Source organism: Centruroides sculpturatus, unplaced genomic scaffold (genome assembly GCF_000671375.1).
Source record: "Centruroides sculpturatus isolate CEXI.00-Female unplaced genomic scaffold, Cexi_2.0 scaffold100, whole genome shotgun sequence".
NCBI lineage: Eukaryota > Metazoa > Arthropoda > Arachnida > Scorpiones > Buthidae > Centruroides > Centruroides sculpturatus.
Genome location: NW_019384300.1, coordinates 628,214 through 655,525, shown reverse-complemented (window position 1 = coordinate 655,525; position 27,312 = coordinate 628,214). Strand labels below are relative to the sequence as shown.

Genomic DNA, 27,312 nt, shown 5'->3' with positions numbered 1-27,312 from the left:
AAAATAAGGAGGGGGTGAGTAAAGACAAAGAATTGATTTTCGATAAGGTAAGTAATTGTTAGAGTGTAGCTTCGTTTCCCCCACTTCTTTTTTTCTTTTTATTTTAAGAAATTGAAGCAATTTAAAGCGTAAACATAATTCCTAATTTTGAAAAATTCCAGTGAAAAAGCTTCAGTAGGGAACGACGACAGAACGATCCATCTGAGTGAAGGTTAGAAAATCCTCCAGCAACACAGCATCAAGTTCTCTAATGGTAATGAAGAAGCATCGCAGCAGGATCAGAGTGGTTCCCCGAGGGACTGTACTTTGGGTTCTACCAATCTGTCACAGAAGCCGAGAATTGTTGGCCACTCCCTCAGCACCTATCCCGAGATTTAACAGGTAATCCACCCCGGCCACGTGATCCATTGACACTTCTCATTTCCGCTTTCGGACTTTCCAATATGTCTTCGGGGGATTCGACTCTTTTCTGGATGGATACTGCGGTTTTCCAAAATGAGATTGCCCCCATGCTGTATGCTATTAAGTTCTTCTTACCAATCGATACCGGGCTCTTAATTGTCCGAAATAGCTTTTGCTCTTTTATCAACTTCGAAAAACTCCCGCGTTAATAACTTTTTAAGCATTTCCTCCTCCCTATTAAGAGTGATCGATAAATCGATTGAACTTATTATTAAAATTCTTGTGGATTGCTGGATATATTTAATTTTCTCTTTCTGATAAAATTCTTGATCGTCTCGAATAACCAACAAAATGGTTCCCAAATGCGATTCTTGTGATAACCAACTTTAAATGTTCTGTATCTAACTCGATTAACATCATCCTAAACTTTATAAATATCGAAAATTCTCATCATTTCAGCCACAAAATCTCCGACGTGAAAGCCAACAAAACATGCATTTACCGACAGTAAACCCCCTCAAATTTGAGATTTAAACGCGAGAAAATCCACTTTAACTTTAAAAAACGAATAATTTAACGTATAAACCTTAACGAAAAAGCGCAATAAGTAACCATTAAGCAAAGCTTAAACCCATTAAACGGGTGCGATTCGTCATATCGTAACTAATGAAAATCCTGAAACTCCCCCTCACTAAAACCATTTGGGGGTGTATAGAAATATTCAGAATCTGTATGTTGGAGGTAAATTAGGCATGGAATACAAGCTACAGAACTTTTGTTGCTAGCAATGAGAGATGAAGAGAGGAAGTAAGTATCCGGTGTTGTAGCCTCTAGGATTCAATTAGCGAGAGGCAGCCCATGTTTAATTGGTAGTAACATCCCACTCCGAGTTTCCTAAGTTGGATAAATGATGCTCGGCAACCGATTAAATCACGTCTTGTGACTTCAGAGACGAGGTCTCTTCCCCATTGTCAGGAAGAACCTAATTATTGCATGCGGATCTACATACCCATCTGCAACGTTTTAACGGGGTTTAAAATTATAAAATCATCACCTCCTTTCAACTAAAACTAAGATACCATTAAGGTTACTAAAACTTAAATAATTTAATCGAATTTTAAACGAGCAAGTGCACGTTTCCACACGATTTAATTTAGAATAATATAGTTTAAAGTAAAGAGAGAGAGAGGGAGGGAAGAAAAAATAAAAAAAAATGTATATTTATATATACACAGACACACACGTGTGTGTGTTTGTATATACTGTATACATTTTTTGAAATTTAAAAATTAATTAGAACGCTTTAAAAATTTAATCAACAGAAAACTTTAATGGATTTTCCACCTAAATTATTATTCCATCATTACTTTAACGAGACGATAAACAAAGACGATGCTTTAACTCTTAAAAATGTTAAAGAGAGAGAGAGAGAGAGAGATTTTCGTTATGCTACCTTAGTAATAAATTCTCATACAAGAGGGGAAGATTATAGAGTAGCCAAATATATAATTAAAGAATTTGTTTGCGAGTAGACAAACAAACACACGCGCCGAAAAATATTTTTAAAAAATCCGATTTCTTGATAGTTTTTCCTCCTCCTCCCGAATTTCTCTTCTCATTTGCAGTTCATCTCGACGAATGACACGTCTTTTGAATTTTAAAAAGATTCTATACGCTTGTCAAATTCCATCAAAATGCATTCGTTTCTTACCCATCTTGTCGCTTACATTCCTTTAAGATACAGATATGTGTAACAATTACACATCATAACTTTTTCTTTAGACCAAGAATGGAATTCGTTCATTAAAATTTCTTTGAAAAAAATCACGTGGAACGTCTTACAACCTTTAAAAATTCCTCTTCTTCTTCTTCTTCTTATTTCTCCTCCCCCGTTTTTTTTTAGTAGTAATAATGTTAGATAGAGGAGACTAGCCTATACATCCAATGGCAATTAAATTATCCGGATGGTTAATAACCGAGATGAAACCATCAAATTTTATTGGTAGAAGTCGTAAAGTTTAAAAAAAAGGAAAAAAAATAAAAAAAGAATGAAACAAATTGATAAAAACCGCGCACCAAATATTCGTTTTAGGAGCATCTGGAGTGGTTCCAAGATACTAACGACGCTCCTCCATCATTTGCTTGATCTACCAGACAAACGACAAGTCGAGAGGGAGAACAAATATTTTGCGTGCCGTTTGTTTAAAGCGTCCCTTTTCCGACTCCCTCTTCGACTCGATCTTATAGACACACAGACGTGCTCTCATTTGTCTTCATTCTCCTCTTACACCGCGTAAAATGATCTAGAATAGCATCTTCCTATTTAAAGGGGAGGTCGAAGTTTACTCAATTTTATCAAATCGTCGTGTAAACATTCCCCCCAATTCGTCGAGGATATGAAAATATCAATTCTTCTATTGTTATTTAGACAATTTACGAATTGTCGGAGCATTAAAACAATGTAATTGCTGAGTAGATAAATGTTTTGTTATTGAAAATCGTCGCGATTCGTCACGATACAGATCAATGTAACCGTGTCAACCACTAGTCAAAAATGAAAATAAGCTGTGTCAACAGCTCGAGTGTGAAGCGAATACCCTCCAATCTATACTAATTAGTGAATTTACATATTTTTCAACGCTCGAACAATGGTATCACAGTTTTTTTTGGCAGTGAAGCGGCACAAAAAACAACCAATGCTCCGGCTAAACTGACCTTTACCCGTTTTTTTTTTGGTCCCTTTTTTTCCTACGAAATTATAACATTAATGGTCGGGATGAAAGTTACAGTGTTACATATACATAAATACTTCTATAGAAACAAAGTAGTTACCTCATAACGCAGCCAATTAAAGCTCCTTCCCAGCACAAAAATTTTTTTAAAGGACACGAAATGCAGATTTCGGTTATGAAATTTTTATCGTGGCGTAATGCTTTTTAAGTTAAAGAGCAGACATCTCACGATCTTCTCCTCTTCACCTAATTTAAGACGAGAGAAGTCTGATTTTTCGTCACAGGAGGGCGCCAGCGAGTGGCTTTATAAACCTCCACCCCTTCTCCCATTGGAGCAGTCATTCCTATGTGTGGCGTTGTCTGAGAAAGGATGTACAGGAATCAGTCCAACCAGGAATCAGCCTGGGTGAAGCACGGTAAGTTAAACACTCCTAAAGAAACTAGTAGCTTATCCTCTTTCCGAAAAGATATACCCCCACTCTGATACCCGAGGCGATTCGATAACTTTATCGCTCTTTCCTAACTAGCTCCTTGTAGGATTCCTACAAGGACCTCCTCATTATCATAAAATAGCGTGGTGGACGAACCCGGGGGGTTTAGAATGCGATAAGTAAACCCCTAACGCAAGTCAGAGCCTTAAAAAAAAACAAAGCCACAAACTGGGAGCCTCCCTCGGAGGGGTGCCACTTCTAAGACTCTGAATGACCCCCCCCCGTGTGATAGATACGGTTGTAGAGAAGGGATGGATAATTTTAACAAACTTAAGCTGTTCACCAGACGGGAAGTGTCCACTTCCAAAAAGAACGGGAACGTAAAGGAGCCGACTGTAATTCGATCTGTAGAATTCCAAGTTCGAATGCAAGCGGAAAATGTCATCCCGTGCTTCCTGCTTCCTCTCGTCTTCCACCGTTTCAAGAGCTATTTGTTTAACCATTAATCTTAAAAAACATATTTCTGATTGTTTACGGGCTTAAACTCTGTAAATTTAGAAAATTTTACATGCCTAGGATCCGATAACAGCTGTTTTGTTACCATAGCGGCATCGCGTATGAACAATGGAGACGATCTGAAAAATAAATATTTGCAAGAGATGATAGCGTCATTATTTTCTTACTATTTAATAAAAATAAACTGGATTTTTTTCGGGGGTGGCTCGTTTTCTCACCTATATGGAAAGGGGGGTGACAAAACGTGTCGTGGAATTCGATTTCGTTGTCAGAAAATATTTACGTATCCAGACCACGTTTTCCATCACGGCAAACAGTACTGTTTACAGCTTTGCTTTCTCGGGGGATCCTTGCCCGCTTTGCTTTTCTTCAATAGAGATGCTTCGGATACATGAATCGATCGTTCGGGAGTAGGCTAAAGTGCATAATGCAAACACCCCTATACGTTCTCGAAGATCTTTCATCATATACCTCTTTGAAACATACAAAACACCATCAATTAAAGTAGAAATATATACGAGAGAAGTAAAGATTCTAAATCAGTTTAGTATCTCTCTGTAGTGTGCCAACGTGAAGAATCCCTCTGTGTTGTGGATCTTGGTTTGCATCTCTGAAACACGCGCTTTAAATTAAAGCTGAAGACTGTAGAGCACTCTAGGATCATCGGGAGTAAGCTAAAGCGTATACACAAACCTCGTGGTGCCCCTCCTTAAAACACACAGACACATTGCTAATTAAAGTAGAAACGTGTAGGAAAAGAATTACAGTATAGGAAAGATCCTAGGTCATTCAAGAATAAGTTTACGCTTCTAGTTTGTGTGTGCCAGTTATATAATCCCTGAGACGTTAACCAACCTCTCCCCCCCCACACACGAGGATATAAAATATATGGAAGCTTTTATGATGGTTAGAAACGTAGCGGCTTTGGGGTTTTTAACCGAACATAACCCGAGGGAAGAAAGGAGAAGCGATGTATGTGGGGATTATCCTGAGAAGGATTAAGATGGCGTCCTGGAAGGCCGATCAATCGTTGCCAATAACAGTCAATGGCAAAGAGATTACTACTAAGTCAGGACGGGGGACAATACCGCAGACGGCCCGTCCAATAAACTTTCTACACACACAGCTTGTTCCTCCGTGTCAGATTATTGTCTACTACAAAAGGTTCGAGCACCAGGTGCGAGCCTAGAGTGAAATTATTTATAGGAAAAGGAAAACCCCCCATATACGGAGTCTACGTGGTGTGTAATCTCCTATATTTGTTGCTTAATCTCTTCGTTTAACCGCGAGGTAGCGTAGAAATTAAACTGAAAGAAAAGAGTGTACGCGAATGGTGTGGATCGTAGGAAAATCAACTCGCAACACGACTAATAAAAAACATGATGATGCACTTCACTAACATCGCTTTTCTCCTCATTAATTAACCTCGTAACGACCCGAGGATTGCATCCAAAGAATGGTTATGACATTCTGACAAACTATCGGCTGTGGGTTAGAAGAAAAGTCTGGTACAAAGCACAGGATCGGTAGCACTATCCGTCAGAAACAATCAGCTATCTAAGCACGGATATTGATTTCTCTTTTGCCAAAATATAAACAGCTACTGCGCCTGACTGGAGTGGCTGGCGTGCATTAAATGATTAAAACACGACGATTACGTGAGGGATTATGAGGGGAGAGAGAGAGAGAGTAAGAGAGAGAACACGCGCTCACGCACTTTGGTGTGGCTACGGGGAGGCGCAACTAGGGCGTGAACCCCAAATATCCGTCAATCTATATGCAACACCGAAAACGATAAAGCTGCCAGGAAGCGAGATTTAATTTCAAAAAAATGCTCTTTTATTTGTCAATACTCGGAGACGTAACGCCCACCCCCGACAGTGAAAAATATCAACTTTTAATAATACCCCTTGTAACTATCGAGCCAATCTGTGTGTGTGACAAATGTACACTTCACTCTACAGCGTATGTAACCCCCTAGAAGACAAGGGTTTTTTTTGTTTTAGTGTTTTTTTCCTCCCTATACAACCTTTCTATATCGTAGTGTCGGGATTGCGTCAGGCGTGACACATTGATAAACGGTAAAATCCTTTCTAGACTCTATAGAAAAGTATCGATCGTAAAAGGATTAGGGTAAGGTTATCTGTTGGCAGGAAATCTAGAAACACATTCGACAGGAAATTGATAGGATTTTTCTTTTTTTCCTTAAAAAAAATGTATTACATAGAAGCCATCTCCTCTCTAAATAACACCAACTTAATAAAAACTCTTGACAAACAACCCTCACCAAGTTTGGCAGCGAGACGAATTATATGACAGGTTTTGTATATAGGAGGGAGGAGAAAAAATTCTAGAAGAGATTAAAGCTTACTGCAGACTAACAGACGTTTTATATTTGATGAATTTGATATAAATTTATAATCGCATCACGTTTGTTTAATTGGTAATAAAATCAGCGTGCCGTATCGTTAAAAGAAAATTCTCCAGATAAGTTTTTGACCTTCCTAAACGTGTACAGACACTAGCAATTCCACTTCTTCCCGCCGTTTAAACTTCATTAAAATCAATTCCTCTTCATCATCCGAATATTATTAATATATAAATACAAAAAAAAAAATCATCCTGCTCCTCTCGGCGAGCGTGACGCCATTTAAATCTGTGCCATTTTCGGTGCCCGAAGTGGATCCGAAATATCGAATTCTGTCGAAGGATGACGATGTGGGTGCGTAACACGCGAATCAATCCGAATTCGTGACTCACGTTCTTTATCGTGACGTTAAAATTATGCTCAAATATTCATGTTTATTGACCGGTTTTGTTGTCGTGCTGCCATTTCTGTTCGAGCGCTGGCCACTAGGAAATGGTGTCTTAAAGATTTTTCCACCCATTTCTTCTTTTTTTAAAACAGTTCTTACGTGCCTTTAACTAGTTCCGACTCGAATTTGGTAGTTTCCAAACGGGAGCAAACTTGTCGTGATAAGCACCGTGGTGCCTCGAGTTTATCTTAATGATGGCAAACCTAATTGCTCCACGGGAATTTATTTTTAGATATAAATTCTTAATGGTCCAAATATTTATTATTAAGTTTTTTTTCCCTTTATCTTGCGGGGTGGAAACTCGAAGCTTTTAGCTAGTTTCCCCCTCTTCCCCTTCCATTCTGTAGTTTTTTTTTCGTAGTCTACGCGGTTTCGGGTTGCTCATGTGGTCCCATCAACATGCGTGCCGTGTTCTGGCACAATAATAGCAAACAGGCACGGAATGTTCGTATTTATAAGACTCCGATTAAAATGTAAACGTTGCTCCGACAGAATTTCACCAGTTTGCAAGCGTAATACGAAAGGAAGAGGAAACCCAAAACGTCATTATCCCCGTAACAAAGCAAATTTTCCGTTTGCACGACATTTCGAAACTTTTCAAACTTGTCCACCTCCTCGCCCTAATACGCTATAAAATAATGATGTAAACGATACGTAATGCCACGAAAACTACCTCAATAAAGAGCAAAACTTATATATTTATTTAAAAAAAAAAAGAAAAACACACGGTAGTCGTAGATAGATAGGTAACACACCAGATAACCCGCACTGTTTAGTTTCATCTAACGTCATTTGACGTTCGTGTACGAAACGAAGAGGGGGAGAGGCAAGACGACGACTCACTTTACTAAATTGTCTCCGGAGGTAAAAACCACTCGCGCGCGCCAGATAAAGGCCCGTGTCACGTGACGTCACCTCCACTCTCTCTCCAGATCCCTAAGTGGCGGAGTGTTTAATGGTTTTAAAAAAAAACAACGACTGCTTTTAGACAGCCGTCAATACTACGGATGTGAGAAGAGTAGCTAAGTGACTTTACTCTTACTCCCGGTTCTATCTAACTCCCAGTTAATACGTTCCCCCGTGGGAGATCGTGTTTCGTCTACTTGCGCTTCCTCATCCCTCCATCATAGAGATTATCCTTACGAAAAGCCTATTCGTAATAATAACCAATGCAGTATTTTTTTTGTTTTAAATTCCAACTCCCCGCGCATAGAAGAAAAGACGTTTTCCCAGCAGGCACCATTAACTGTCGAGTGTCAGAACAATCTCCATCGATTTTTCTTGTACCTAAACGACTTCCTAAGCTGTTTTTCAGTAGGCATGCCACCTAATTAAGAAACCGAACCCACTCCGGAATCCGCAAACGCATTATTATTTACAAGCATCATAATAAGAAGAGGAGGAGGAGGATGACTTACAAATTCGTGTGTCATTCTACAAGATTATCCTCGTTTTTCCTCCACTGAAATAACTTTAAACGCATCTCCAACAACCAAACCGACTCGAAATGGCGGTAATTAAACCCCCAATAAAGCGAATCGCCATTTAAATTAATTTACAACGTTGGATACGCCAGATAGACGTTAATAGCCTCTTACTCTAAACGTTAAGGAGACGAGAGAAAATCGAAACTTTCACAAAAATCCTCGACTAATGAGAAACGGAGATACCATTTTCTTCCCCTTTTTTTTAATATGCAACCTGTTTGGAGTCTAGCTTGATAGATTATTAAGAAAAGCGAGAGTAATATATGAACTGCTGCGCATTTCCAATCAATCAGCTAGATGGGGATCGATTCTTCGTCAAGGCAGCCCGTATTTGTCTAGCAACAAATACATGCCTACAGCTTCTCTCTCTCTCTCTCCGTATATCTGCACCTAACTCTCCTTCTATTAGCTGAGATACTTCTGACGTAGAGTTATTGTGTTTAATTCCATATCCGAAGAAAGTGAGCCTCTCTCTCTCTGTGCTTATCTTCACCCCTTTTAGATAATTGTGCCGAATAAGCAGAGATATTGTACTTGATTATCTACAGAAAGTGAGCTTCTTTATTTTCACCCCCCAATAGATAATTTTAATAAATGAATAGCGTTGCTGTGTTTGGATCTACCTAAGTCAGCCTCTCTTCTTATCTTCACACCACTTAAATAATAGTGCCGAATAAGCAAGAGTATAGGTAAATTAAATAAAATTTACTTATTTCCATCTCTTGTATAATCGTAATAATTGAATAATGGCGTGTGTTTGGCTGAAGAAACTAAGCCACTTTGCTTGTCTTCATCCCTCTTAGACAATTTTGCCCATTAACGAGGGGTGAAATTTTTTACTTATTTACATCTCACACAAAAGTATAATCGCCGTTCGGTGGTGCTATTAATAAAAAAAAAGGTTAATTACGTACTTATCTTCACCCCTATAATTTAAACTGCCGAGTAACGGGCATTGTGCTTGATTTTCAGAAGACAGTGAGTCTTATAATCGCTTCCAATCCTCAGATAATTGTGACCATTGAATAGGGGGTATCAGAATTATAAACATGGGAAAATCCTACAAGTAAAAAAATTCGACCCATCCACCACAAAAGGGTTAATCACGACAAGAAGGTTCTACCAAAATGGATGCACACCGGGTGGCTGAGATTAATTCGCCAGTAGGTAGTACCCACGGCGTTCAGCCACCCTTCCTATCTCTTTCTGTCTTGCTCTCGCTCTCTCTAGCATGTGAATAGAAGAAAAATTTCAATAACTTGGGAGTCGGCTCGCCTTTTGTGTCCGGACACCCGCTGGGATATTGTGAGTAGGAGCTCATACAACCACCTCCCCTCCTTTGACCAGGCTCTTCAAGAACTATTTATTTTCAAACTACAATCTGCACTGCCTACGTAATAACCCGCTTCACCAAAAAATATTAAAAAATATACATATACAAAAAAAGCATCCTCCCCCTTTTAAATGCTTGTTTCTGCTCTTTATAGATTAAAAACGCGAAGATGCCAGTCGATAGAGTCTTCTTCATAATATATATATCGAGTAAGAATCTTAGTGCAGTGAGGAACTGATGGGAAAATGAAAGCGGGACATCAGGGAGCTATGAAAATATTACGAGTTGTATCGAAATGAGCTTCTGCAAGGCTGAAAGAAAGAAAGAAAAAATCCTTAAGCAAAGGACTAGAAGCAAAAATCAGGAAAAGAGCAGGAGAGGAAATAAGAAGCCATGAAATGCCAGGAGAGAGATAAGTAGCTGTGAAAAGTTGAGAGAACGTTAAGTACTTCAGACAAAAATCTAATCACAAGAAAGGAAGAAAAGAGAAGAAGGGAGGCTGCAAAAAACCTTCCCCTTCTCCTGCCAATTCGTACGTTAAAAAGCGATTTGTGACTTCCCAAACCGTGCAGATACATTATGCATGAGTGACGCAAAAGATGGTCACAGCTGCAACCCTCACCGGCGTGAGTTTCAACCAAGGGAAGCAAAATGATGCTAACCATTTGCTAAGAGCCTAAAACTCTATAAAGATCGTTAACCTTCCCAGGAATTGATCTTTAATTATATATCCAAACAGCCCTGGACGATACGAAAGTAGTTAAACACGACATGACTAAGTCGAGCAGTCGTAATGATTTTTGCTGTTTGTTTGTCGAAGATTATCGGGTCGAAACACTTGTACTACTCGATTTTATTACACGAGTTACATCATTCTAACGAAAACAATGCCGTATCCGGTCAATAACACAGAAAAACACACACACAAAAACTCTGAAAACGTTTCACATAAATTCAAATGTAATGCATAACATTAGCATTAAGCCGTCTATCAATCCAGAAATTTTTATTATTTATTTCTTCAATTTTCTTTCTGTCAAAATTGAAACGGAAAGAATCCTAAAAACGCATCTGTTTAGACAAATTGTTAAATAGGAGGGGGGAGATTCTCGGTCGGGACTCTCTCTCTCTCTCTCTTCCACAGCATCTCCAATTACAGTCAAGCCATGCACAGCACGTGTTCGATTCTCTTCTCCCTAATCCGCAGAACACAAACCAATAGTCAGGAATGTGATCTATAATTAGGACAGTTGTAGTCGAACCCCCCATTAAAACATCGTAAACTTCTCAGAAACAATGGCTGCTCTACAGAGAGGTGACGGTTTGCATCCGTTCTTTGATAATTGGCTTGTTTTCTGTCTAGGTTTTTACTCTGCAACCCCCCTCGACGCTTTAATTTCGAGGTTTTCTTCTTCTTTTTTCCCCTTTTTTTCCTTTTGACTTTTTTGGCAAACAATCGAATGAAGCGCAGCCAGTCTAGCGCGACATTCCTCTGTTTTGCTTCTGCAAATAACTTCAATCTTGTAAACTTAACCGGACGTTGTTACGACACTAGGAAGGATTAAACGCTTATTGTTCCCAGGAACACTCTTAAAAACAAAACTGAAAATTCCCTAATTTATAAACTCCTCGTTAAAGTAATGTGTTTATGTAAGAAGAAATGAATATCGCGTTAATGCTCAAAGATTTTTAACATATTCAGTTATTATTACATTAAATCGAATTTACTCGTCATACGAAAGGTTGATAGGCTAACTAGACCACTCAGTAACAAGTATAGAATACTCGCTACTGCTTTATCATCATTGAATAATGCTCACTTTAATCCTTAATATTTAAGAATGCTCACTAAACTATTGTTATGTATAGTAATATGCTTACTAGGTTCTCTTTATCTACAGTAGAATAATAGCCAGTTCATCATACTCTATTGTAGAATATTTATTTGGTCTCTATCGTTTGGTGTAGAGTTCTTGGTCTACAATTCTCAATAGATTTTCTTTATCTCCAACAGAATGATCTTAAAGCAAAGTGCTCAACATATTCTCAGTATCTATAGGCTAGACATATTACAGTAATAAATAACTTTAACAGCTTAATAAAACACTCAAAAATTCTAAATTTACCATCCAATAAATGTGGAATAAACAATGATTATTATTCAAATTTTAAATAGGATTTAAAAAAAATATATAATTAGTCTTTCTTCCAAGTCAGCATAAGAAGAAGACTTCGACTGTAAATTCTTCACGAGATCCACTTTAAAAAAAAAAAGTCTATTTTACACACATTTAACTGCCAGAAATTTATTCTACTCAGTTTCAAAATCAACAAAAGTAGTCAACCGGAAAAAAAATTAGGGCAATTCACTTCATTCCAATTTGATCGAAGAGAAGCAAACTAAAAAAAAATGCAGTAGAAGAAGATTTAAGACAGCTGGAACATTTCACTTTTCAATTAAGTCCCCCTTAATTGCTATAGAAAGAGGGAGCCATTTCTATTACTTGACTAGAAAATGAAACCCTTGCAGCTTAGTCAGCGAGTTGGATGGGTGCAGCGCGTATAGTGTAAATTTTCCTTACTTCCTACGCTCCTAAGCGCTAGAAAGAAAAAATGGCGCTCGGTTACTATGACAACACAGCGTTGTATTACAGAAGGCCCGGGGCTAAACTCCCACCGTTGTTCTGTCCCTTGCCACACCCCAAGTACGAGTAGACAATACGGTTGGTAACTTGGTACCGTGTACAGAGATAAGAATGAGAGTTCCATCTCGTTAGCGATCTGGAATTAAGAGACGTTTCGGGGGAGTTCTTTCGCTAACAAGAGGAGCCAACTTCTATACACACACACACACAGACACAAGCACACAACTGCAATTGGGTTATGATTAAACCTGGTAGGAATCTAATTACGACTTCATCTTGGCTACATTCCTTCAAGTATTTTTTCTGCAAGCAAAAATATGATGAGGAACCTCGACTTTAATTAAGCAATCGTATCGATTATTGCTTTAAATCTTTTCAGAGAATATAACTTTAGAGAGCAATCGAAACTTTCCAACAGAGTATCGCATACTGCATAGTGTCTTTCGCATACCACTTTGTCAAGCTAATATGCTTCTAGGCAAAAGGCAGCTGTATTGATATGAAAGAGAGGAGGGAAGCTGTCCATTCTATACCCAACACGCATTGCTCTCAATAGAAAATACGCCCCAATACTCCACCATTAATGTAGAAGGCCTCCTGTGTTGTGTCCTGCATAAAGTGTTCAGGAGGGAAGCAGAAAAGAGATGATTTCTCTAGCCTGGCCACCAGGTGAGTACATGTACTCCCACAGACGGGTCAATGGAGGTGAAAACTTGACGTGAGGTCACGTGTTTCACGTACTACCCGGATGTTTCTTTGCTCTCTCGCGCTCTCTCCTTTCGTCTACCCATTTCTTACGTGTTGTAGAGAGATCCGGAGAAGAGATAATCGAGTCGTGTGATGGTTCCTCTCTTTGTATCAATTCGACTCGCTATAAATTCCTAACGATGCCATCGACGTAGCTTTGACAATTTTAATAATACTAAAATGGATTTATCACGTACAAGAACCATGCAATTAGAGTTTTTGAAGTATATTTTCACATAGTACAGGGAAAAAAATATACTTAAATTGTCATCCAACGAGCATTGTATATACACAACTCACGCTTACAGGAACAAGAAGCTTACCATTAAAAACATATTGTCGCAGTTCCATGGGAGCAACGTGCAGTGAAAAATAGATTCTATGGCTCAAAAAAGAGATTATAACGAATTTAACACCAGAAAAATGTATAAAACAAAGCAAAAAAGAACAGAATTACATTCGATCAGGTGAACTTATAGAGCGAAAGAAAAGGTCACTCACGTGTACACACAAACAAAGGGAGAGAAAAAAGAAATCTAGAAACGTGTACGTTTGAAGGCGAATGAATAAAGAAAAACACAAAAAAAGCAGACAAATTTATATTTATCTTTTTAAAAAATTTACAATTGCTACACTTTACGGTAGCAGAAAATTGAGGAAACGGTCAGAAAAGTTGCTACACACCATTAAATACCAACATCAGATAAAGATAACATGTAAGAAAATTGACCCAACCAAGCAATTTCTTATTTTAGAACAATAAAGTTCGCACAATTTCTGATTATTACGAACAAAATGAGGATCATCAAACTCACCAAAAAATATTTTCACAAAAGGAAATTAACTCTTTAAATAAACAAAGTATTTATATTATGTAATATATATATATATATACATATAATTTTTATATTTACATAAATTTAAGAATGTATCCGTGAGAGAGTTCTTAAAGTAAACAAGTCATCATCAGCGAGCATCCCTTCTTTCTCTTCTGTTTTTTTCCTCTTCCTCCGCATCCAACTCGGGTTATCTAATGCTCTTTAGAAATAAAGGAATGAAGAAACTTTTCAACTCGATCTCAACCATCTATTTTAAGATGAGAGTAAACAGGAGGAGGAGGAAAGAAAAAATAATAATAAGAAGAATGAAGCATCGCCATTGTTGCCAGCAATTTGGTGTCGTTGACTAGATACAGACCCGGTCTGTTCCGTATCAAAATTCTTTAGCAAAACTGTTACCACTAAAATTTAATAAAGCAGGAAAGTTACGCTAGTAAAATTGTAATAAATTCACTTTATTTTTATACAATTCTCTAACTGTACAAACCGACTTATGGACGATCCATGATTAAACTTGACATTGAGTAAATTTGCAAATAACCTTGATTTTGATTAAATCTCTCTTCAAACACTCAATCGATTTAATTCAATATCTAAACTAGATATAGACTAGATTCAGGATTTTAAACTAAAATTCCTCAAATTGGCATTCGGCTAAACTCGTACGTTGTCGAAATTCCTTTACCAAACTTGACGCTAACTAAACTCCCTAATTAAACATTACAAACGGATTAAATTCCTAACTAAACTCGTTACAGAATATAAATTTTACAATAACTAAGCTTGGGTTTTAAAATTTAATCGTGTTTCTCCATCATTTGTAGGCGTAGGAATGTGGAAAAAATAAAAATAAAAATGCGATGACGAATTGCTCATGTGTTCTTCAACAAACCGTAACTAATAATAGACGAGCTCTTCACACAATATGACTTTATAGATAAGGAATTTAAAGTCTACTTTTCCTCTATTCTTTCAACGTATCACTCGTCTGGACTATTAAAAACACGGTACATGAGCTCATTAGCAGTTAAAGTAAGCGTGGTAAGTAATTCGAGTCGAAAGTTTAGTGATTTACAAACGACAACTGGCGATGGGGGGATAACGTCCGGGATTAGGTGGCCGATGCAATATTTTTGGAAGGCCAATGAATGGTTAGAAAGAAGATAAACACGACACCCTCAACCCAGCTGCACAACCACTATAGATCAAGTAAAGTCGCTCCTAGACGTGGATAGTAGTTGCGCCCTATTCTATAAACAACACGTTGAGAATTAGTAATCGGAGAGGAGATTAACTATAGATAGCATTCTCTTCTAAGCGTGATTGATTTTGTGATTATTTCTTCAAACAAAAGAGGAGGATATACTTTATAAAAAAAAAGTGGGATTTCCCTCTTTATAATTTTGTCTTCCCCTTTTATCCCCTTTACTTTTGAGGGGGCGAAGTTAACGATCGATGAGAGTTACGCCCACTCGGGTCTTCTTGAAGTTTTCTCCAATGATTTAAGGTTAATCTCGGATATTTAATCTATACTTCTAGAAGAAAAAAAATCCCCTTTAGACCCCTTTTGAATAAAAATAACTCCCTTATTTTCTTTTCTTTTTAAATTGGTAAAGTCGATCTTAACGATCAGCCTCCGTCCTCTTGCTCAAATCTACTGAATTTGGAAGAATGAAGGGTGAATTCTCTTAATAATTTTTAGTCTTTTGTACAAATTAACTCTGTTCTTCGTAATTAAATTTATATTTAAGCAAAATTTGACAAATAATTTGTGCTAAACACCAATTTCATTCACCTAACTTCTTATAGAATGCTTAAGGTTAATCTATGACCATATAAACTGTTGTTTGCTTGTTAAAATTCTTTATAGATAAAGGTTTATCTTAGTTTCCGGTACTTAAAAGTATGCTATAAGTTAATTAAAGAATCATTTATATCTTCCTTAATAAACTTGTCATCCAAGATTTATACACGTCAATCTATTGTATGTAACCCGAAAAGACTACAAAATATGCGCACAATTTATGCAAAATTTAAAAATAACTACCGTAAACCATCCCCTTAATAAATTTTTTCATGCTTTTGTAAGCAAAAGAAAGCAGAATTTCCTACCAATTTTCTCATTTTCACTAGAAAGTTTGACCCGACAAAACTAATCTGGAGCTCCTAAAATGTGGTCAGGGACCTCAGGGGGTGCTCGAATTTATCGTGTCATTACTATTGATTTACGTGCAAAGAGATCAGCAGGCTTAGAAAGGCTCAGAACGCATCAAATCCCTGTAGAGCCAGGGACCACAATGCAGAAAAAATGAAGATGAGTGATGCGTGGGGATGTCAATGAAACTAATTACAAGATGTAAATAAAAAGAAATAAAAGCTAAAACTAACTTTTCTACAAAAGCATTTTCTAAAATAGAAAGTTTACTCTTTTTAAAATAAAATAAAATAAAATAATAATAAAAAAGTGGAAGAAAGAAATTGAATGGCACGTCCGAATGTCGCAATGCAATTGGCTGATGGTGTTTAAAAACTGCTATTCTAACCCCGGGACTGTCTCTTGTCGGACATAAACGTTAAATCCATCAAACGATTGAAGGAAGAGTTAACAGAGAAACCTTTCACTCTCCTAGATCGAGTAGGCAATGCAATTCTGATCAATTCGTTCGTTGGAGGAGAAAATGTAACCTTTCATGTGTACAATACACTTCCGTTGCCGACTACTCAGTAACAATGACATTTCCGTTCAATTATTTATGGTGACTGTGACATCTAGATCGAAGAAAAAAGTAAAAGTCGATAGGCCGGAATTTAAAATCGCCAACGACACAAGAAAGTAACGACGAGATGTCAAAACACCTTCCACAAATCTAAACGTTCTTCCCCCTTTTTATAAAATTACACGCGCCCATAGAATATGGATTTTTAGTAAAGAAGATTTCCCACTTCCTCGCTTAGAAAAATATTTTTAAAAAATAAGAAAAAAAAATCAACGTTTTTATCGGATCAACAACCCGAAAGAAACACCTCAACAGAGCGTGACGGGCGAGAGCATCAACAGCATCACTATCCGTTATTTGATTTAAACGTAGATGACATATAAAGCTCGCTTTAACCCGATCCGGTTGATACTTAAAATGGAACAAAAATTAAAAAATAATAATAATAAAAATAAAAAAAAAGCTATAGCAAGATTCCATTGTTCGAACGAGCCTAGTTGTTTGCTCTCTCCCGTTATTACACACCTGAAGAGACGACTCGGATGCTGAAAGAACGAAGGCAATTTGGGCCTAGCTGGCTAGCCCCTAATGATGTCTGGCTCGTAGAATTTCCTCTCTCAACTTATTTACAACGCTTAACGAGCACACGCAGACCCTTCACTACTACTATTTTTTTTATTTTTTTATTTTTTTTAACGTCGTCGCTGATGGACATCATAACTCCATTTCTTCAGCGACATTAATACATGTGCCGACTATTGACTTATTCATCGTGTATGTCGCGTAAACAATAATCCGGCAAGTACGTTGTTAACTAAATTACATTTCTTTTTTTACGTCATAGATGCCGCCATTAGTAATTTTAATCAATTTTTCTACTATTTTTTAAATCCCAACCTCGTCTTTCTTATTAAACAACGTAGAGAGAAGGTACACTTTATCCATCCCCCCGTTTTTATATCGAAGGGGTGGAGTGTAATAGCGAAAAACATGTTGTAAAAATTTGTTAAATCGAATGCTCTAAGACTGTTTTCCTAGTGTAGAAAAATTCCGATTTACGGTGGCGTTTAGATGCTACACAATAGAACAACTAAACCCAGTTTAACAATAGAGTCGAGGAGGACGTTTACTTCCCTTATAGAAATATAAAGTGGAAGGTTGGGCACGGCATTCACTTATCCCCCTTTTCTGTTAGGTGAATAAGGCAAAACAATTGAAACATTTATCTCGGAACTGCGTACAGAAGATATGGCACTTCACCTATTTGCTGGGTAAAAGTAACTTCTGACCTAGTTTATCTTAATAAAGTTAATCCGGGAAGGAACTAGTTTCTGTATAGAAGTCGTAGTGTAGTAATTTTCGCACAGGGCTCGCATCAGATATAACAAAAACACATCTAGAACGAAGCAGAAATTCTAAGACGAGAGAAAGTTATAAAGGAAGAAGGGGAGGGAAAAACTACTTTCGAGAGGATAAGATCTGATAAGAAACTCGTTTATGTGTCAGAAAGGGAAGAATTTCGCATCGCGGACTCATAACCTAGGTTCGAATTGGCACATTCCAGCTCGATGCCACCATCTTATATGATACCAAATATTTTCTGCTGGAGAGTAATGTAGTGTGTATTAGATACGGTGCAGCTCTCGGATCTATAACCAATACGGGATCAATTTACCGATGGGGAGTTGGAGAATTCAATTAAGTCAACAGCATCGTCGAGCTGCAGATAATAGAAATTCCACACGGCGTCCAACTATGAGCTGTAGTCTTTGGGGAAGGCTGGCCGGTCTGGACGTCCATTTGTTTCTGCGTCCGTTGCCCTCATACGGGTGCCTAATCAATGATCTTTCCTGGGAGGAGGCACAAATCAAATTCTGTGGTTTCTTCCCGCACTTCTTAAGTCCCAATTCGAACGATGATAGAATTTTTCCGTATTCGAGGCAGCACCCTTCGATTTTTTTTCGAAAAGAAAACAGAACAGACGAATCCAACCATTAGGAAAGATAATAGACTACAAGAACGACAATAGGCACCTCCAATACATTGATCAATGGCACAATCGTCGGGGTTCTAACAACCGACTTTGACAGGTGAAGCAGTGGACGTCTCTATCTCGATGTCCGTCTCCCCCTGTACGATCGATAAAGAATGCAATCATTGAAACTAATAAGTGACTGGCTAGATGTTTACGCAGATAATTATTGAAAACGACGAAGCGTCGATAGAAATTAACATAATAGATATCTTGGCAGTGAACTCTTCCATTCTGCAACGAGTGCAGCGTGTCGTCTACCCTCACACCTGTCCGTGGCATCGACAAAACCGGTCGCTTTACCCCTTATTACAAAGCGACGAAGGTGAGCGAGTGGCATCCACGTAGACGGAGAAAATGGCATTTTTCTGAATTTACCCCCACCGACAGAAAAATCTTTAACCTATAAGCCGACAGCTAATTGAATTCTTGTCCCAGACGTGAATTCATGTGCAACATTTTTCAATGCGGCGCGCCTGGCTATTGACATATACCGTAACTTCGATCATTGCCTTAACGCTTGGCTAGTTACTAAAGTAACCAATTTACCGAGCGGTATGCAAAACTAGGATTTAATCTGGGATATTTTGAAAGAATCGAGAAGAGGAGGAAGAAAAGTACTCATTCAGAATCTCACGATTCCGTATCTAAACCGACAAAACAAAGCAACAATGCTGAATGGATCGCATGACCCCTTACCGACCGACAACACTGTACAAGCAATGGTAGAGAGAGAGGAAAAACTTTTCCACGAACAATAAATACCACACTATCCCGTCTGACTCCACAAACCATGGCAAATTGGCCTGGGGAGACCTTGACAAAAACTGGTCGAGCCAGTCCAGTTCAGAAGATGTTATCTGTGCAGCTGAATATTTTCGCCGCCAGCAGAAGCACATTCGCTGCTCTTCTACTCTGTTTCTCCATCTGACCGTGTGCCCAGGAGCGACCATTGTCAAAAACGTGAATCGGACAATGCTAAAAACGTCTCGCTAAATTTATAAATGGATGAACAGAGAACCCGATCCTTAGAAACACACACAAACTCCGGAACTACCGCAAAGTTTATCACCACCTCGCAGCGGATAATTAGCAGTTAAGTGTAGCACGGACGTTAGAAAGAGAATAGAAAAGTTCAATTTTGGGCCCCCATACAGTTTGAATTTAGTGTAGAATTTGAGTTAGATACGCTTCCCTCGAGTGACGTAAGATGAATCTCGTGCCATACTTCCTGGCGATAAATTATACAAAAAAAACATATACCGTTGGGAGGAGGTTAAACAGAATTTTAAAGGCACTTTAATATTTAATAGAAGCGGTACATCTCTTTAATAAAATATGATGGTGCTGTTAACAAAGAAGAGTATTGAGGTGGTCCAGGTGTCGCCGGCAGAATTGAAAACCCCGCAAACATCTAATAACAACCCCCAGCTGACCTGTGGAGCCCTTCTGTGCGAGTTGTCAAAGCAGAGAATGAGTGTTCTGTCACCGGAGAGAGAAACACAATCGAAACTAGTAAAATCTTTCCATCTTTAAGCACAAAACTCCTTTATGTAATTCACTATTACTCACTGAATAGTGTCAAGTATATAGACATACGAAGATCTTCCTCTTCTACGTCTTATTATTAGAGATTCAATCGTGTCATTGAGAATTCTTCCCTTAATATCCTCCAAAAATGTCTTCTTCTTCCATTTTTTTACAAGTTCGGCGCATCAGAGATGCTTCATTGCGACTTCAACGAAGCGATCATCCAGAGCAGAGCAGAGATTGCAGACACTGCGATAACGACCGATCTTGCACAACAGCATTTTTTTGAATGGAAAAAAACAAAGAAAACGGCCAAAGTCTGGAGAAAAAATTCTCTCAATTTAATTTTATGAGTCCTCTCTTCACTCATTGTCCCTCACATAGAGACAAAAATTAGCGGCGAAGTTCAGACCGCATACTAATTATCGCATCATTATGTATTGCCGTGTACCTAGACTAGTACAAAGTAACAGATATGTATGCGAGAGATGCCCTACCCAAACGAGCCTCCTATGTAAATTCGAACCTTTAAATTGCCTCTAAAATTCTAAAAATATAGGAATGAGGTTGGCAAACTAACGAAAGTTCTCTTAAGTTTTTTAACGACCCGCCAAGACTAAGACTAACTAAGCATGTTTTTTTTTACAGGTGGAGTGTGAGAGGCCCAAAACTCAGTGAAGGCACGCTGTGGGTGGAGCCTGCCAGCATATAACCGGGTCACACTACAAAGAGAGAATGAAGCCTCCTCAACTCGTCAAGCTTCCACCCCTGGAAAGAGTGAGTGTGGTCGTGATGTGAACGCCACACAACGGAGCGCAGCAGTGGTGTCAGACAGTCGGTTGGAACGTGCCATGACGGGTGCCACGCCGTGTCATGGATGTACGTGGACACCGTCCGTGGATTACGAGCCTCCCTGTGGATTAATCGGGTGTCGTTGTGGATAGAACCAGTGTGGATTAAGCGGCCAGCATGGTGGTGGTGATCGTCTCCAGATTGTTGTTGCTGTGGTGGTGTTGGTGGTTACGGTGTACGCCATGTGCGGGCCGACCCGTGCAGTACGTAGCGCCGGAAGACTGCAGCTGGGAAACAGTCGGAGATTCTATATCCGACGTGGCTCTAACGTGTGGTCTGAGGACCATCAACGGAGCATTCGACAGCACCAACTTCAGCCTGATTCAACCCGAGCATACGGTGAGTCTGACAGTTAGATGTGACGATCTATTGTTTGCTAGCACATTAGGTAACAATTCGTTTCATCACTTACGCGAACTACGCTCCTTATCAATAGTGAGTTGTAAACTTCAAGAGATCCCGTCCGCTGCTTTCAGCGGTCTAGGAGAACTCAGGAACTTGTCAGTCAGGACGGAAAATAGCGAGTGGGGCGAAATGTCACTCCGTCTGCACCCAGATAGTCTTTCAATCCTAAATAAATTAGAAAGATTAGATTTAAGTAGGAATAATATGGCCTCGCTGCCCACCTCTTTCGTCTGTCGACTGCCACATTTAGATTACTTCAATTTGACTCATAACGACTTCACCGATGTGACCAGCTTGGGTTTTACGGGGCAATGTCGTGCCAACCTCAGACAGCTCGACATGTCTAACGGAAAACTCAAGCTGTTGACCGACGGGGGATTCGTCATCTTCACTAAACTTCAAATACTCAACTTGGGTCGGAATCGCATCGCTCGTGCAGAAGAGACGAGCCTAACCGGCCTAGAAAATCTCCGCTATTTAGATATGTCCAGCAACCAGTTGGTGGCTCTTCCACCCATGTTCTTCCGTAGCACCGAACAACTAACGGAACTCTATCTACAAAATAATTCGATAAGCGTATTGCCACCCGGATTGTTTTCAGGCCTGCAACAAATGGTCACGTTAGATATAAGCCATAATTCCATCACCAGTCAGTGGCTAGGACCCGATATTTTCGCAGATATGATCCGGTTAGTGGTGCTAGATCTAAGTTATAATAAATTAACCACAATTGGTCCTTCCACTTTTCGATCCCAGTATAGTTTACAGATCCTTCAGTTGCATCACAACCACATAGAGAATGTGGCCGACAATGCCTTCGCTTCTTTATACAATCTGCATACACTCGTTTTGAGCCACAACAGAATGGTTCATATCGATGTCCTAACTTTTAATGGCCTCTACGTAGTCAGTACCCTGACCCTCGATCACAATCATATAGAAACTATTCATGCGGATGCATTGAGAAATAGCACCAACTTGCAAGAACTTAACGTTGCTTCCAATAGGATGAAAACTGTGCCACAAGCTATACAATCTCTGCAACTTTTAAGAAGTTTAGACGTGGGCGAAAATCTCCTGGCTAACATACACAATGCCACTTATCAAGGCCTAAGACATCTTTACAGTCTCAGGTTAGCAGGCAACAGAATAGGCAACCTAACCAAAGGTATATTTCGTGATCTACCGTCCCTAAGAATATTAAGTTTGGCAAGAAACAGAATCCAAGCCATAGAGCAAGGAACTTTTGATGATGTTCCAGATCTTCACGCTCTTCGTCTCGACTCAAACTTTATTGGAGACATAAACGGCTTATTCAGCAATCTGCACGACCTTTTAATGCTAAACATCTCGGCCAACAGAATATCGTGGTTCGATTATGCCCTCATCCCAATAGGGCTGCAATGGTTGGACGTACACGACAACCAAATCGAAACTTTGGGCAATTATTTTGAATTAGAATCTGTGCTTAAGTTGAGGACTTTAGACTCTTCCTACAACAAAATAGCAGATATCGATGCTTCTTCATTGCCAAACGGAATCGAAATAGTCTTCCTGAATAACAATCGAATTCGAAACATTCAACCCTTCACGTTTATGGGCAAAGCTAATCTGACCAGGGTCGATTTAACAAATAACAATTTAGAAACACTGGAAATGAACGCGTTCAGATTGAGCGAAGTTGCTACACGACGTCCACTACCTGAATTTTCGGTAGCACAGAATCCTTACAAATGCGACTGTAACATGGAATGGTTACAGAGGATAGGTACCCTAGATGAGTCCAGACAATATCCGAGGATGGTGGACGTGGAAGACATCATATGTCACATGTCGTTTACGCGTCGAAGAGCACTGGTCCAACTAATCAAAGCCCAATCTTCGCAATTTCTGTGCAAGTACAAGAGTCACTGCTTTGCCCTGTGCCACTGTTGCGAATTCGATGCCTGCGATTGCGAAATGGTCTGCCCAGAGAATTGTACTTGTTATTACGACCAGAGCTGGAACACAAATATTGTCGACTGCAGCAGCAGAAGTCATCAGACCGTACCGAAACGTATACCGATGGACGTAACAGAATTATACTTGGACGGTAACGAGCTGCCATCTCTCTCCAGTCACACGTTTATCGGACGAAAGAACATGAAAATATTGTATCTAAATAACAGTAACGTACAGGTAATACACAACAGAACTTTTAACGGTCTGAAAGCATTGCAAGTGCTGAACCTGGAGAAAAATAAGATTACGGTGCTTCACGGTTACGAATTCGAGAGGTTGACGTATCTGAGAGAACTCTACCTGTCTCACAATCTCATTGCCACTGTGACAAACATCACTTTCGTACCTTTAAAATCTCTCGAGATCCTCTACCTTGATCACAACCATTTAAAAGAATTCCAAGTGTGGCAATTGGCCGTAAATCCTCAGCTACACGATGTGACTCTTTCGGAAAATCCCTGGACGTGCGAGTGCCAATTTGTTCAAGATTTCGGCGACTATATCCAAGATCGTGGGGATAATGTGCGAGATTTATACGACGTGACGTGTTCGTACAACGAAACCACCAAATTCCCACTCCTCGAGTTCAACATGACGGTGTGCACCAACCACACATCCACCACCTATCTTCAAAGCTTTCGAGTGGAAGATTTCATGTCTCTGTTGATCGTGTGCTGTTCTCTCTTCTTAGCCTTTCTGTTCCTCTTCATTTTGGTGTATGTCTACCGCCGCGAACTGAGTGTCTGGTTGTATACCCGCTACAAACTTCGCCTGTGCAGACAAGACATCGTCCAGGGCGACGAAGACAAGCTCTTCGACGCCTTCGTGTCCTACAGCAAAAAGGACGAGGCATTCATCGCCCAAATTCTAGCACCCGAATTGGAATGTGGCAACCCACCGTACAGACTGTGCCTTCACTATCGCGACCTCCCAGTCGGTGGGTATCTTTCGGACGCCATAGCCGAAGCAATGGAAAACAGCAGAAGGACTATACTGGTCCTATCCGAAAACTTTCTAAAAAGCGAGTGGTGCAGATACGAATTTAAGACTGCCCATCACGAAGTGCTCAGCACTCGTAAACACTCACTCATAGTGATAGTCTTGGGGAGGATCGCCTATAGGGACCTCGAACCCGATGTCAAAATGTGGCTTAAGACCAGCGTGTTTCTGAGATGGGGTGAGAAACTCTTCTGGGAGAAACTAAAGTACGAGATGCCAGAGATCAGACATCGGAAAACGGAAAGGAATAGGAACGACGTCACTGTAGCGGTGCACATCTGAATATTAAAATAATAAGTAAATAAATAAATAAAAACACCAACAACAAACAACAAAGGATTTAATTATATAAATACTGCGTGTGTAAAGGAGAAAATGGGGACGTATCGGGGAAATTATCTAAGTCAACAAGTGTGCGTGCATGAGTGCGTGTTTCGTATATATATATAAATATATATATATATATATATATATATCTCCAATTGTGTTGTGTTCATCCAATCTCCGTGTAAAACTTCGGATGCCTTTCGTGCGAAGATCGTTGGAGAAGTGGCGTTTGTATCCTTTGTACATACCGGAAGTGACTCGAGTGAGAAAATTTCCTAAATTATGTGTTAGAGGCAGCAGCAGAAGCAGCTTTGAAGACGTTTTGCTGTGATGTTTTTTTTCTGTAACTATGCAGTCTGCGGTGTCACCGTGTCCGATCGCCTGTGTCCGTGTCTGTCTCCAGATAGAAAAAAAAAAGGTAGGAGCAACGAATGTTTTCATGTCTGGTGAGAAAAAAAAAACTTAAAAAAAATTGTATAGAATTAAAAGTGAAATTAAGAGCAATACCTTTTGCCGAAAAAATAATGTGTTTTTGGTGGTGATTTCCTGTTAGACTTCAAAAAAATATGTATTCGTGTTGACGAAGGTATCACATGTTGCGGTAGCAGCACACTTTATACACGAAGCTGCACGTGAATATGTATATTTTTGTCCAATGTAAAAAAAAATGATAAAGGTGCGATGCCAACGGGATTATATTATGCAGTCGACAATATTTCTAAAGGTAGAATCGTTCGGATAAACGACTAAAAAAAAATACATTTTTTAATTATTTATTTACACTTCTCCTGAATATTTTAGGAGATCGGTGACTTCCGGACGGGATATTTTACCGATCGATACGGAAATTACGGTAGAAACGCTTTTAAAAAGTAGGGATATTACACTTAACGATTAATAGAAACAAACAAAATTAAGAAGAGTTTCGTAGGAAAAATTACAGCAAGAAGTAAGAAACTTTGGAAATTTCAAAGATTTTTATTAGAGAATTTCGGGCAGGAAGAACGATAGGTACACAAAAAAAACTCACACTACCGATATGTAAGTGATTCGGGGAGGGTTTATTTTTAGCGCGTGAAAATAACTAAATTGGATTAAACCGCGTGTGCAAAATTGGGGTGAATGAAACATAAAAAATTAACCGTTCTGGCCATGAATCATTTAACACGGTTTCCAGTTAACACGAATTAGTTTAGGTGAAAGTGTAAAGGGGAGAAAGAGTATCAATTCGAAAAGTCGACACATGAAAGATTGAATTATCCGCGCATTAATCACACTTCGGTCAACTGACTTTGCATTCTCATTCATTGGCACTCATTAAACGAGTCCCCAAACAATTTTATTGTTCGTTTTACAGGTAAATTAATGAGACTTCACCATAGTCAATTAGGTTAGGAATGATCAGAAAACTGTTAAGAATAATGACGACGTCCACACGTCCACTTCATCAAACGTTACAGATCATTAGCTAAACATGTGTTGTGCCTTATCTTCTTGCACTCTTCGGTCGCAAAACTCTGATCGATTCTACTTAAACAATGACCAAAAATTTTACGTGGAATATCTTCGACTGCAAACACATCCCGGCTTCGAACCGCGAACTAGTCGACATTTTGGTGACAGTTACGTGGCCATAAAATTATATATAAATATATTATATATATCTGTTACGACCAACCACTCATCTACTCTGTGTATATCATGCCTACTATGACTGTGTTATTCTGTGATAGAGAAATTCGTCTCCTTAACGAAGGTTACGTTTTAGCGAATGGGTAAATAATAATAATAATAATAATAATAATATGCCAAGGATGTTTATGTAAAAATACAATAATAATAATAATAATCCCGCAGATGCGGAAGTTGTTAGATCAACCTAAACCCCTAGTTTCTGTTCCTAAAGCCGATCTTGCCCACACTTCGACTCGCCCCCCTAAAAAACTTTACAAAACTCGCGGTGCCGCCATCTGTGGATGGAATTCCGAACTAAAACGTCGCTAAAATTTGGTTCCACGTAGAAAAACTCACCCCTTTTTTAACTATCTCTGGGTCCAATTAACAATATTCGGTCCGGGTGTGGTCAAGATTGAGCCAAAAAAAAAACTTCGACGAAGTTTGTGTCATACAAAACAATTAAAAAATAAATAAGGTCACGACAATCTCAAGGAGAACGTAAGGAGCTATTATGTGATGTTACACCATCGATATAAATATATACACATATATACATGTATATATATATATATATATAGCCTTATATATATACATAGATATATGTATATATATATAAACGATGTCTCATATTTGTACATAGTAAAACTGGCTTCTCTGCAGTGATTAATTCATTGCAGGCTTTTTTGTACGTATCTGTACAATAAAAAAGAGGTGCACGAGGATTTGAATCGTAATTTTTATATCTATAAAACTATAAAAGTAGAAAAAAACAACGCGCCCTTTCACTAGAAAAAAGGAAAAAAACACTATAAAGTATATACTGT

The 27,312-nt window shown here is 38.9% G+C and overlaps 2 protein-coding genes across 2 annotated transcripts in view; one reads left to right on the top strand and one right to left on the bottom strand.

The window, feature by feature from the left end:
- Window positions 1-27,312, bottom strand: part of LOC111638896 (lysine-specific histone demethylase 1A-like) — a 219,115-nt gene that overhangs the window by 51,854 nt on the left and 139,949 nt on the right. The window lies entirely within an intron of this gene.
- On the top strand, window positions 3,249-25,536 carry LOC111637956 (toll-like receptor Tollo). The gene is made up of 2 exons (XM_023383597.1): window positions 3,249-3,550; window positions 20,876-25,536. Exon 2 carries the CDS (start codon window positions 21,197-21,199, stop codon window positions 24,764-24,766), a length of 3,570 nt encoding a protein of 1,189 aa, XP_023239365.1. The 5' UTR covers window positions 3,249-3,550; window positions 20,876-21,196; the 3' UTR covers window positions 24,767-25,536.